At 38.4% G+C, this 13046-nt stretch overlaps 1 protein-coding gene across 1 annotated transcript in view; it reads right to left on the bottom strand.

Annotated features, from left to right (window-relative positions):
- The window catches only part of HEATR1 (HEAT repeat containing 1), a 40210-nt gene that overhangs the window by 1122 nt on the left and 26042 nt on the right, over positions 1-13046 (bottom strand). The window contains exons 29-44 of the mRNA XM_063328964.1: positions 12233-12361; positions 10709-10939; positions 9923-10049; positions 8605-8771; positions 7941-7987; positions 6981-7104; positions 5979-6119; positions 5476-5765; positions 4532-4682; positions 3854-4012; positions 2991-3125; positions 2627-2731; positions 2365-2533; positions 1448-1602; positions 913-1071; positions 97-205 (exon numbers count right to left, since the gene is read on the bottom strand). Coding sequence (XP_063185034.1) covers positions 97-205; positions 913-1071; positions 1448-1602; positions 2365-2533; positions 2627-2731; positions 2991-3125; positions 3854-4012; positions 4532-4682; positions 5476-5765; positions 5979-6119; positions 6981-7104; positions 7941-7987; positions 8605-8771; positions 9923-10049; positions 10709-10939; positions 12233-12361 — 2398 coding nt within the window. The remainder of the gene's footprint in view (positions 1-96; positions 206-912; positions 1072-1447; positions 1603-2364; positions 2534-2626; positions 2732-2990; positions 3126-3853; positions 4013-4531; positions 4683-5475; positions 5766-5978; positions 6120-6980; positions 7105-7940; positions 7988-8604; positions 8772-9922; positions 10050-10708; positions 10940-12232; positions 12362-13046) is intronic.

The following is a 13046-nucleotide window of genomic DNA, read 5'->3' as shown; positions in this document are numbered from 1 at the left end:
AATTATCCTGTCTGAATCTTTGAAATAAGTGGCCCTGATTCTTTTTTGGTTATAGGCCAGTTGTCTGCCTTCACTAATACCATGTTAGAACATTACCTTCCATAAGCTCAGCTAAGAACGGAATAGATTCTGGTAGCAGGACCAGGTAGTTCTCCTTCAGTTTTTGTGCAACTTCTACCAAAGCAAGCAGAGCAGCAAATCGGACCTAAAACAAAACAATAATCTTTGTAAGGAAACAAACATTACAGTATAGTTCCCTGTTCCTTCTTTCCATATAAGTTTGTAAAGTACCTTTCCCTACTGAAGGGAACTAATTTTAAGCTAATTTAAATATCAACACCTGGGTTAAGATAATGTCAAAGCAAAAATGGGTTGCAAGAAGCAGGTATGTTGCTGGAAGTTATTTGATATAACAGACTTTAACTCCCTGTTACAATGCCACTCTGTTCCACTGTATCAGACGAACTTAGCTTAGTACAATGAAAAACCAAGTACTCCCCCTGAATACATATAAACTCTCAAGTAGGACAGTCTTGACAAAACTCTATATGATAAATAGGTCTGAAGGTTGATAAATAGCTGTCTTCCAGTTCCCCCTCTAAAGTGCCCCTTTCTTCATACACAAACAGGTTACCTCTTATTCCAACAGCTACAAAATCTTTAAAAAACCCAAACCACAGAGTTATGGAAGACATCCACAGGTGGAATATTGACTGTAAGAATATTACAGTAAGAGCAGAAGGCCATGTTGTATGTATCTCTCTAGAACTTGAGAGTAGCATAGTACAATATCAGTATTTTAATTTAGGCTAGTATTTCAGCAATGAACAGGTTAATCCACTTCTGGTTTTTGGGGCACTGTTCCCATTTTCATACGCAACAAAACCAATTAAAATTCTGATAGCTCCCAACCTTAGAAGAGGTGTGCCTCATTTTCAGTAGGATTTGGTAGTTCAGTGGTTTCCAAAGAGAATCGTCTGCCATTGCCACTGAAAACTGAGCTATGCAGGGTATCAGGTGTGCTGTCACTCTTTCCTGGAACTTCTCATCTCCTCCAAGCATATTTTCTAGCTGTGGAAGTAAAAATCTTGTCAAACAGATCCAGGCTCAGATAAACCCAGCCAAAAAGCCCGTCTAGCTTTGGCTTTCACGTACTCAAGAGTTACATCAAAGAGCATCAGTGGGAGCACGCTAGCCTGCAAGAGCTCAACAACATGCATGAACCGTACCGAATATGGATGTTTAGAAAGAGGATAAAAAAATCAGTAATTAGAGCCTCAGGCAAAGCAGTAAATACTGTAGCCCAAAGACAATGAATTAATTCCTCCCTTTTTGTTAAGGGAGAAGACTGAGGACTGATAGTTAAAAAAAAAATAAAAGAAATCAATCAGGTTGGGGGAGTTGGGGGGAAGTCATCTTTGAATTACATTTTTCTGTTTGTCAATACCTGATCGACCAGAGGCATCATCAAGGTTTCTGCTCTTTCCTTACTCAGGAACTTCTGGGTGTCGAACAGGAAGAGCTTGTGCAGACAGTCTATGGTGAACTGCAACAGTAGACAGCTCTTCTCTGTGCTATTCTCAGAGTCAAAGAAAGCTTCATCTGCGTATCAATCAAGAACAAGAAAAAAAATCGTAAAAAAAAATGAAAAAACAAAAAACTTCCCCACAAGATAGAAACATTGTTAATGTTTTGTGAGTATAGCTAAAGGATATACTACACAGCAATTACATACTCATCACTCAGAACAATACAGTGGATGCATTATGTTATCTGGCTTTTAGCTAATGCCCTTACAGGTCTGCCACTGCCATTCACAGTCAGCTGGGGATAAAAGAGAACAGCCACAGGCTATAGAAAAAGTGCTTGGCCATACCTGTGGATACGGATAATTTCTTCAGGCCACTACAAATGGGATGGGCAAATAGTTTCCCATACAAAAAAAGTAATACCTATTTTTGCCAATAAAACAGAGAAGTCTGAATATACCAGGTAGCATATAAGAGAAGTCAATGAATGGAAAAAAAAAAAAAGAAAGAAAGAAAAAACCCCAAACAGAAACAAGTCACCCTCTTTCCACACAATTTCATTCTCATGGAACTCACTGGGACTGACATTGAAAATTTTCATGTGGTCTCAACTTTGTACTGGCAGCCCAGAGCCCATGGATGAAAAATGTCCTTTGGTTCCACCAGAATAAGAAAGATGCCTTATTTATGAGAGAAAGAAGAGAGAGAGAAATGAGAGGTATGTGCTGTGAAGTAAATGCTTTAAGACTAAACTTTCAGCAATTACAATTAACCTCTTTCAGCAATTAGAGTTAGCCTGCCAATGCCCCTCTGTAGTTAGTAATTGAAAATTTACCAGTTTTAGAAACGTTGACCTCGTTCAGTGTCTCAGCAAATGGCTTCACTAAATGACCAGCAAACAGGGTGAAGAGACCCTTGAGCCTGTCTGCAATGCAATCTGCTATTCGGTGGAATGTCAGCAGTCTGTCTTTTAGGGTAGACTCTGTTTTGGACCAGTCAAAGAGCTGAAAGTGAAAGGCAGATTAGCTCTTTCCTGTGTCTCTGCACTGGAAAATACAAATATGCTGATGCAGACGAAGTATATTTAAACTTCTTACCTTGAAGAAGAGGGGTCTGAAAGAAGCCTCGGAAAGTTTCATAACCATACTTAGTAAACAATCAATAATGTAAGCTTCTGTCTTACCAACTTCCTCTAAATCATCCTAGAAAAAATTAGAAAACATAATTCCAAGTTTGAAATGGAAAAATTTGAGGTTTCAAAGCATGTTTTAATTTTGTCTGCTTCAGACTAAATACCTAACCATAATGTTTTGTACCCCAAGAACAATTCCAGCACAGAATATTTGAGACCCAGAATTTCAGAGCACATGTGCAATGAAAACTACTAATATTTTTAAAACAACTGATAGAATTAGCATGTAGAGGTTGAGCTGCTGCTGTTCATCCCCTTGAACAAGCCACCTCAGCATGCTCTGTTCGGAAGTCCAGGGCTTTCATGAAAAGTGCCGTCAGCTCAGACTGATGGGAGATCAGGTCCTCCTTCTCCATACCAACAATGTGCTCCTTCAAAATGTTCATAAGGGGACCCAGGCAGTTCTGCCAAAACAAAAGCAAAGCACAGGCAACTGTGATACTGACAGTAACTGAGAAACATAACAAGGATTTTTGCACTTCACACATTTGCCCATTAAAATACTGTCAATAAAATAAATAAACTTTCTCCTGTACTTTTTGGGGGCTTAAGTTAGTAGGATTCCTGAAAAAAGTTTGGTCTCCCCTCTCCAGTCCTGGAGACAACAGCTAAGTCTGAAAGGTTTGCATCTATGAAACGGGAGGAAAGCCCAGATGAAAAATATGACTCAACTTGTGTTCCTAGCAGGTAAACCAAGACCTCTATAAATGGGACGGTCTCTTGAGCATTCATCATCTAACATGCTAAGGACGTTAAACTGGTGCATTTCTCCCAGGTCTAACTTTCCTGAATCACCATTGTGGTACAAAACAGAGATAATATAAAGACTGCGCTAGGTTTGGCTGGGATGGAGTTAATTTTCTTCGTAGCAGCTCATAAGGTGCCGTGTTTTAGATTTGTTACCAAAACAACGCTGATAACACACCAGTGTTCTAGCTATTGTTTAGCAGTGGTTGCATAAGGTTAAGAGTTTCTTTGTTTCTCACTCTGCTGGCGGTGAGCAAGAGGTTGGGAGGGGATGCAGACGGAACAGTTAAACCAAATTTTGCACTACTTATTTATTATTTTTTTTTCTTTTTTTCCCTTTCTTTCTTTGTAATCACAATGCAAAAGAATGAAAAAAAATCCTTACCTTCCGGGTATTCGCCACTTCACTGTAACACTTTGTAACTGCAGGCAAGAGTATTCGGGGAGCAAGCTGTGTAGCTAGGATAGTTTTCAATGATGTTACGCGTAAGCTTATCTGGGAAGTAGGACCAAACTCAACCACAATCTTTTCCAAACGGACAACCTATCAGGAAATCCAACAACAGTTAGGCATATTTAAAACAACTCAAGAACTTATTTTAGAGTAGTTGTCTGTTGCAAGTGTCAGAGGGGAATTTTGCTGTTTGCACCACTTGGAGCACCTTACATTAGAATATCTGCGTACAGACTTTCACTGTCTTCAGAGGACAAATGCGGAGAAAATGTGCATGTCAGAAGCAGGAGGTCAAAATTACCCTAACTAGAACTGTTAGATACACATTTGATGAGATCATGGATATTACAGAATGATCCTTCAGGATTCATCTCCCTTTCCAAAGAGGCAAACTACAACCTACGAGAGGGAGGAGCAGGAGACGCTCTTACATTCAGTATCTTAGTTATCTGCATAAGAAGCTGAGTAGAAAAGAAATATGTTACAACCTTCCACGTAGTTGGCACACACTCCTACTTAAGTTTCAGAGAGAAAAAAAAATAATCTCTGTAGCTTCTAGGAACTGGATCCTGGCCCCCTTTACCTATCTGCAGGAGTCAAGTGGCTCACCTGCAGCAAGCAATCCAAAAGATAAGGACTAAGGAAGTGTGGTAATGTTTCTGCAACCTTCAGCAGAGCAGTGACGGCACTCAACAAGTAAATCTCATTGGAGACCAGCTCCTTCTTATTTTTTAGAGTCTTCAACAGTGCCGGCATCAGCCTGTGAATAACCAAGCATAAATAGAGAAAGGTGAAACCACTGACCATTTGGAGTCACATTTCCAATCACATAAATCCATCTGTTAAGCCTGCAGGGACAATTTTCACATGAATTTCTACATGTGCGTTTGAGAAAACTCAGTATTCTAGGCTCTTCGGCTGTATTTCATTTTTTTCAAAGCTAACAAAGGATATTAGGTTTAGAATCACATAATCATTGAATGTTTTGGGTCAGAAGGGATCTTTAAATATCACCTAGTCCAACCCCCCTGCCATAGACAGAGACATTTTTCCCTAGATCAAGTTGCTCAAAGCCCCGCCTTTAGTTTAAAGATTTAATGACAATAAGAAACCTGCATTTTTAATGAGATAAAACAGTCTTAAAAGCAACAAGTTAGATGCTTGAATTCTTCTTGAATAGGGAGAATAAAATAATGTAACATGTAGGGCTTCCAGCCATACTGGTTCTCCTGTTTTTAAATGCAATCTGCTCTACAGTAAAAATATAGAATATGGTCTGACTTTTCTAAAGCCATAAAGATTGCCACTCTGCTCACAGTAGCAGACTCCGTAAGGAACTCTACTGATTATAAAACTTAGAATTTCCCCACCAGCTTCTTAGTTCTACGACCAAGAAGCCCCTTCAAGCACTACGAATACCTTTATTCTTACGTACACGAAACACACGTGTGGGCAGACTGCCACTTGGCCTTCATTAGCATTCCTTCAGTAACGTATTTTAGTATAACTAATTCCTGCTGTGGTTGGTTCTGTTAAAAAGAACCCAACGGTACCTTGGAAGCTGAGGTATTGCTTGGGCTTTCAGTGTACAGGTGACCTCAGCTATACACAGCAAAGCACTTCCCATCACATTCTTTTCCTCCTTCTCTGAAGAAATTAGATCAACGGCGGTTTTCAGAACAGGTACAAATGGCAATGGATTTTCTGTGCCAAAACCTTTGCAGAGTAGCTTAAGGCTGAACAAAGCAGTCTGTCTGTTGATGGCTTGCTCCTCCTCTTCCTCCTTTCTTTTACACTGCACTATAGCAATGAGCTCAGGAACTAGCTCCAAGAGCTGCAGGATCTAAGAGGACAGAGAACGCACACATTAGACATACAATTAGAACTCAGAATCTGGAAGGTTATATGGACAGGTAGCCTACGTCTCACTGCTCAAGAGCTGCCTGCCAGACTTGGCACCGGTACTTGATGGCTTAACATAGAGCAAACCACTTCCACATCAATTTCTCTCCAGGTACTTCCGCTAAAGGAACAGAGTTTAAACACTTCGCCTCACCTGGCTCTTCTGCCACTTCGTGCGCTGCTGCACCTTGTTGTTCAAAAGTTCCATGGCCTTACGTCTCACAGATGGGAGCTGATTCATCATTAGCCCTCTAATTACAGGGATGAAGGTTTCTGTTGGCAATAAGGCATTGACCTACGAGAAAACACAAGGCAATACCATAAATGCTCTTCCATGCACTGTGACATAGTAGCCTCCATATAAGCCAGGCAAACTTTCTTCAGCTTCTCACATGGGTTTCGGGATCAAAAAAGAGAGGACAGGCTAGCAATGCTGTATCTGAGGCAAGCAAAAGAACATAGCAGGTTCCAGTTACAGTACTTAATGTATGTTCACTGGCTGCTGATCAGCCATTATCCACTAGCTCCAAGATCTCCACAGCAATTCCTCTTGTCTACACTGGTGAGCTATCTTTTCTTACCCTAAAATACTTCTGGTAGTGCCCTGTGCACGTACATCATGAAAACTGGAATACGCTTCACAGGCAAAAAAACCCCAAAAAACCCAAGCTGTGAAGAGAAGTATGCTCTACAGCATGCAACAAGATAGACAGTCCAATTCTACATATATACTTCTGATCAGAAAAAGATTAGAAAGAAAAGCATAAGGAATTTTTTTTCTCCATTTAAACTTCATGTAGAAATATATAACACTTCCATTAGCATTAAATCATTTTATGAGTTAACAGTGAGAAATGCTGCCACAAGCCATTCTCCTACACCAGAGAGATAGTGAAGTAACTGCTTCCAGCCAGTGGAATACTAAATAGAGAAAATAAGCATTCCTGATTTTTTTTTTGTTCATGGTTATTCTGTCTAAGCTGTTTGCTGTATTTATTGAAGTTGTTCGATAAATTTAAACAATGATGCACCATGTTGCAGACCATCCAATAAAGATTAGTAGTAATCCAACAAGAAATCCTACAAAGCTTATAACCATACTAATAAACAAAAGCAGAAATGCCCCACTGCTAACATGAGGGCTAATGAGACATACTTTATCCAGCATATCATAGGACTTGTTAAGCAGAACCCTCCAAAATTTAGCTGTTGGCTTGTTCACATTTCCTTCCACTGAAGACGCCACAGTGTTTATATAATGAAGAACTTCTTCTAATAGCCTAGATGGAAAGGAAGCATCTTTTAGTAAGTAACAAGGACACTCAAGAAGTTGACTTTATTACTGGAAAGCACAAAATTTCACAGAACTGCAACAATCAAAGAAAATTAAATACCTCAAGGAGAGACTAGCAGATCACATCTGCATATTAACAAAAAGCTATGGCAATAAGGACAATCGTGCACATTAAAGAAGTCTACCTGGTACCCCCAAATCACCATCTGCATGCAACAGTAGAACTCTACTTTAAAAGAAAAACAATCTGGGAAGACATAGATGTTTTAAGAATTAGCATTTAAGGAACACAGCATTTAAAATAAATCTTACACACTTCTCCACTTGGAACAAACATAAAAGTTAAGCCTTCGCAGAAGAAACCCTCAATTTTGCATCATTGGCAGTTACAGCCTAATGACCACAACTGTGACCTGTGATTACCGGTAATTTTCTTACACCAATATAGAAGCACCTGTGAATAATGATTTTTTTTTCCTATGAATGAAGTGATATGTTTTGCTAAAATTCTGGAATTATTTTAGAGACTCCATCAATAGCATAATAGTTATGGCCCAAGTATGTAAATAAGCACTATCAGAAATACTGTAGGAGTGGGTAGAGCAATCTTTCAGGAATTTCAAAAACTCCACATCATATTAAAAAACCCTTACAAAACAAAACCCAAATAACTTGCATATAGTAAATACAGCTTGTTGCCAAGGACGTTAAAAGTACCCTTGGGGAAATAAATAAATATTCTAATAGGATTACACTTACAAAATATTCCCAAACTGCACTAAAACCTAAAAGTAGGAGGAGTGGAGCAGATTTAAAGCATACCTCTGTTCCAACTTCTGTAGCTCTTCCGTTTCTTCACATTCAACAATCTGATTTAAAAAGAACGAAAATGCTAAGTCCCCTCGTTAAGTTAATATCCCAGTATAGTCAAATTTGTTCTGAATGAAATGTCCACTAACATGGTAATTATGAGTTCCCCACATTTGCACTTAAGCCATTGTTCTAGAAGAAAATCTCAGAATCTTCGGCAATGCAGTCACAGTAGCAAATACAGTTCAAACTGGTGGATGTTCAGCTGAAAAACTGGGAACTACTTCCAGCTAAAGCTGCAGCCTAAAATTTGTAACATTTATTTTTCTTTTCAGAGTTAACAGTATGAATCCCACACCAAACCTGGGAGTTATATGGACCGCGAGTGAAATCCCAGACTCTGCAATGCCAGTGGGAATCCACTGGGATCAGAATTTCACTTTGTTACCTATTCATCAATCACACAAATGGAGTCTATCTGGAAAAGCCTTTTTAAAAAATAATTAACATTATTGAGAGGTTTCAAAACTGTGTCAATACAGGTGTCAGCAAAATAGACTGGACAGTGTGTTCTTCCATCCGCTTTGAATGTAAAGCCATACTAAAAAGCAAATTAAACCTCATCTAGGCACAATTACTTAATGTGATCAGTTTTAAAGCAATCTGCCATTATTACCTTTTTCACAAAACTCTGAGATGATAAAAGTTGTGACATGAAGGAGACTGACAAGAATTTGAAATGCCGAAGTTGTTTGTCTGAGTGAGATTCCACATTGAAGAGCTGCCCATCCTGATTTTTTATCTTTGTCTTGCATGGTCTTGACTTTTTTGGCCCAGGATCATCTGTTGAAAATATTCACCGAAAAAAATTTGCAGCCAAGAAAAAAAAAACATTTGATTTCTGATTACAGAAACAAAGAAAAACTACAGTCAGATGCCTACCAAGGATAGTCAATCTGCAGCATCCAAAATCATGTCAAAGTACCAAAAAAGATGCTCTGAAATACCCCAGGAGATAAATTGTTTCATTTCAACAGCCTCAAAGGAAGTAGTGCTATTTCACTGCCATTCCATCTGATCATTTTTACGTGAAGAATCTTTTTTTTCCTTGGTGCTAAAGCTACAATACACTGGCTACAAACACAAGAGACTTTTGAGGTAGGACCATACACACTGTGTGTCACTTATTTGGGAAAACTGTTTTCAGTGTTATTACCTGGTGCTTTCTGTCTGAGAAAACGTATTCAAACAACAAACAGGGCAAGTCCTAACTAAAAAAGAAACAACCAACCCTCAACCACCTTCCCTGATGCTCTTTGAAGTAACGGACTGGAAAAGTATTAAAACCTGTTATTTAATTATTGCTCCACTATATTGTAATAGAAAGAAATGTAGTAAAAGAAACCCCAGAAGTGACTGGTAGTCCCTGTGATCTTGTCTGCTATGAACAATAGCTTTTTATTTCAACTAAATTAGTGACTGAACCTTCTAAATGAGGAATAATGATTCCAAGTACTCAAATTAATCTATAATTAAAAGGATTTAAAAAAAAAGTAATCACATATCTTAGCAATTTTATTAAAAAAAAAGTCATTAGAGTAATTCTCTATCCCTTTGCTTCTGTCTAGAAGAGTAACAGAATCATAGAATAGTTTGGTTTGGAAGGGACCTTTAAAGGTCATCTAGTCCAACCCCCTGCAATGAGCAGGGACATCTTCAACCAGATCAGGTTGCTCAAAGCCCCGTCCAACCTGGCCTTGAATGGCTCCAGGGATGGGGCATCTACCACCAACCTGGGCAACCTGTTCCAGTTTTTCACCGCCCTCATAATAAAAAATTTCTTCCTTATATCTAGTCTAAATCTACCCTCTTTTAGTTTAAAACCATTGTCCATTGGTTTTAGACCAATTTAGACCAACCAAGACCACTTAAAACCACAACCCCTTGTCCCTTGTGATAGGAAGGTTTATGTGCTGGCTCTGTTTTGTGTTTACCTTCTTTGTTCTCTGGCAGCTCTGTCAAGTACTGGATTATTTTCATCATGCTCTGGAACTGAGATGGTACATTAAATTCGCAACAAATGGAAATCCAAAATTCAGTGTCTGCTTCCAGAACAGCATCCTGTTTATGGTTTAGAAATAAAAAAAATATTATTTCAAGAATTAAAAAAACTAATGATAATAATAACAACGATAAAAAGACTCAAAAACTCCTCAGTGAGTTTGTGAAAATGCCATCAGCTGGATACCGCCAGGATTAACACCAAGGGTAACAGCAGCAGGCCCTTGGAAAGAACAGTTCCAGAGGATGCAGAAAGATTAATTTGCCACAGCATAGACTGTATCTTCTCAACAATGTTCCTGTAATAATTCTTTTAGTTTTTTGCATAAACTATGTTTTCACCTAATCAGATGCCTACATCAAAACAGGGTTTATTTTGATTTGTACAGGAAGACCAGTACCATGTTTCACAAACACAGTTAAAGAAAAATAAAACAATTTAAAAAATATTGATGCACTTCATAATTAGACTAGCAGATCTTCAGGCCAAGGATTGCTGTACAATATTATCTTATTTATTGTTCAGGCTCCAGGTCAAAACAATATTGTACCTGCAACAGAAATCCTCACCATCAGGTTCTGCTATAGCACCAGCTCAGAGTTCACTACTTATTTTAGCATAACCGAGGGGCTTGTCTTGCACCTTCTTAAAGGTACCACGAACAAAAACAAGGAGATCAGTCTCTTGAGGAAAAAGGTGACCCCGTGAGTCTTCTAACCTTGTCTGTGCTTGATGTCGCAGTCACAGTTTTGGTCACATACTGCTCGAACAGCAGCACCAGGAGAACCCAGAGGAACTTATCTCCTCCCACCGTGGTGATCAGCTGGGCCAGGATTGGCAGGCGTCGGTGCTCCGGCACATGGGGCAAGGCATCCACAAACACACGCACGATCTTTATTACCACCTCTTCCACGCTTCCCGAGGACTCTGACAAATCACTGTCTTCGGCCTACGTACAAACAGGTACAGCAGTTCAAACAGGTTATCACAGACAGGTACCGGTTCTTTCTTGTAAATTCAGAAAATGAGAGAAAGCACCACATGCCTGATACCGGCGTTACAAAAGCATAATCTCAAGGAAAATATAAGTGCTCCAAAATAACAATTTTAAATCACACAGTTCTTTTTCAGTGTTTAAGCAAGATGCTTCAAATAAAACTTAAAAAAAAAAGGAAAAACAGAAAGAAATAAACGTTATTTGGCATCAGCTGAAACAAGCAGGATGTTTTCAAGAGAACGCAATGCCACGTCCTTCTGAAAACTTTGCCTGTAAGCCTGACAGTTAGGGTCTTGCATTCAAGGGCCTAGCAAAAATAATACAAGTAGGCTACATGAGTAACCTTAGGCTCTCCCCACCTGTCATAATTGTGTGTGCCATAAATAATTTGTCACAGAAACTTGTGATGGCTGCTATGAAAGTTTTTAAATACAAAAAAATAAATTTAAAAAAGAGAGACAGCAACTTGATTTTTCTAACAGAGATCTGCAAGAAGATGCAAAATGTGCATACATATCGTTAAAAAATACACCAGGAAATGCCCAGCCCATTGTCAGAAGAACATTTTTTTTTCCCCAATTCATTTTTACGTAAGAAATTTATATGGCATTTCTCATGTTTAAATCTATGAATGACTCTAGAATTAAGATTTATTAGGTGCAAGTGAAATCTGACTGAAGGAAATATGTCCCCTTTGAAAAACAAGTATGCATTTTTGTTTTGGTTTATAACCATTTATCTAAGATGTCCAGACAAAAACCAAGAAAACCAACACAAACACCAGCAGGAAAAATACAGGCATTTCTCAAATATTTTACCCTTCCACCTCCTTCAAACCGTGTTTGGTATGTCATGGTCATATCAATAGTATTATTATAGGACTAATAACCTTCTTCTTATTTGCAGTGGTTTCTCTACTGAACTTGCCTGCTATTTCTATGATGAACAACTTAAAAGTATGGTTCAGGTCCTCTTTAGGTACCATTGTGATACTGCTTTGGCTAAATCGCTTATAAAGTGCAGGAGCTCATAAGATTAAAATGAGGCAGTAGTGCAAAGAACTCGCAGTTGGTCAGATGAGTAGTCTGTTAATACGGTTATTATATATAATTTAGTATCTATCTGAAAATAACCCTAGAATAGGCTACAACCCATTCTACCACTGATATTCTAAACCATTTACTCAACTAATAATCCTATTATTAACTTTCTTTCTACTCCTTTCCATTAGGTAGACAAATTTACCTGTATAAGAGCAGGAATAACCATCTGCACTGTCTTATTAATTACTTGGAACGTGTAAGTATCGTCCAGACGCAAGACATTTGCTCCCATGAATGTGAAAATGGGCATAATGTTGTGGAGAACTTTATCCTGGAAAAGAAAACAGATGAGATTAGTTTGCTTTTTGAACTGTATTGGCCTACATATTATACCTTAAGGCATTTCTCCTTCCCACAAATGCCTTGAGATTCCTATAAAAGAAAATGAGAATCATAAGTATATTCCACAATTTCCACTATCTATTTTTAAATGTATAGTGTCCCTTAAAGCTACTTACTATGTGACTGTTAAAGCAATCTACACTTCTAACCAAGTAATTATAGAAGCAAGATACACTTCTAACCAAGTAATTAAAGAGTGTAAATTGAGAGCTCGGCCTGATGAAATAACTTGTACTCCTCAACTGAGTGCCATGGTAGTATGACAAGCAAAATCAGCTATGGGGAGACTTGCAGAAGCACAAATATGAGCGTGGCGTATAGATGCCAGCGATTTTCAGCACCTTTTCCACCCACCCTTTTTATATTTGTAAAACATCTGTAATATCTACAGTCATACAATGGAAAGCAATCATGCTCATTTGGCTTTGTTTTCAGGTGACACCGTAATCACAGTAATTAATTTTAAGAGGACTGGTTTAGAGGTGTCACCTAGATGAAGAATTAGTTTCCTAGATTTTGCCAGAACTTAGAACAAGTAGTTATGGGTACGTTTCTCATTCAGTTTTAGTGAACTGAAGGAGTGTTGTAGATTTAAAAACAGAGATGAGACTTGT

This window comes from Chroicocephalus ridibundus, chromosome 3 (assembly GCF_963924245.1).
Source record: "Chroicocephalus ridibundus chromosome 3, bChrRid1.1, whole genome shotgun sequence".
Taxonomy (NCBI): domain Eukaryota; kingdom Metazoa; phylum Chordata; class Aves; order Charadriiformes; family Laridae; genus Chroicocephalus; species Chroicocephalus ridibundus.
Note: the sequence above shows the minus strand (reverse complement) of the source record. Positions and strands in the feature narration are given on the sequence as shown.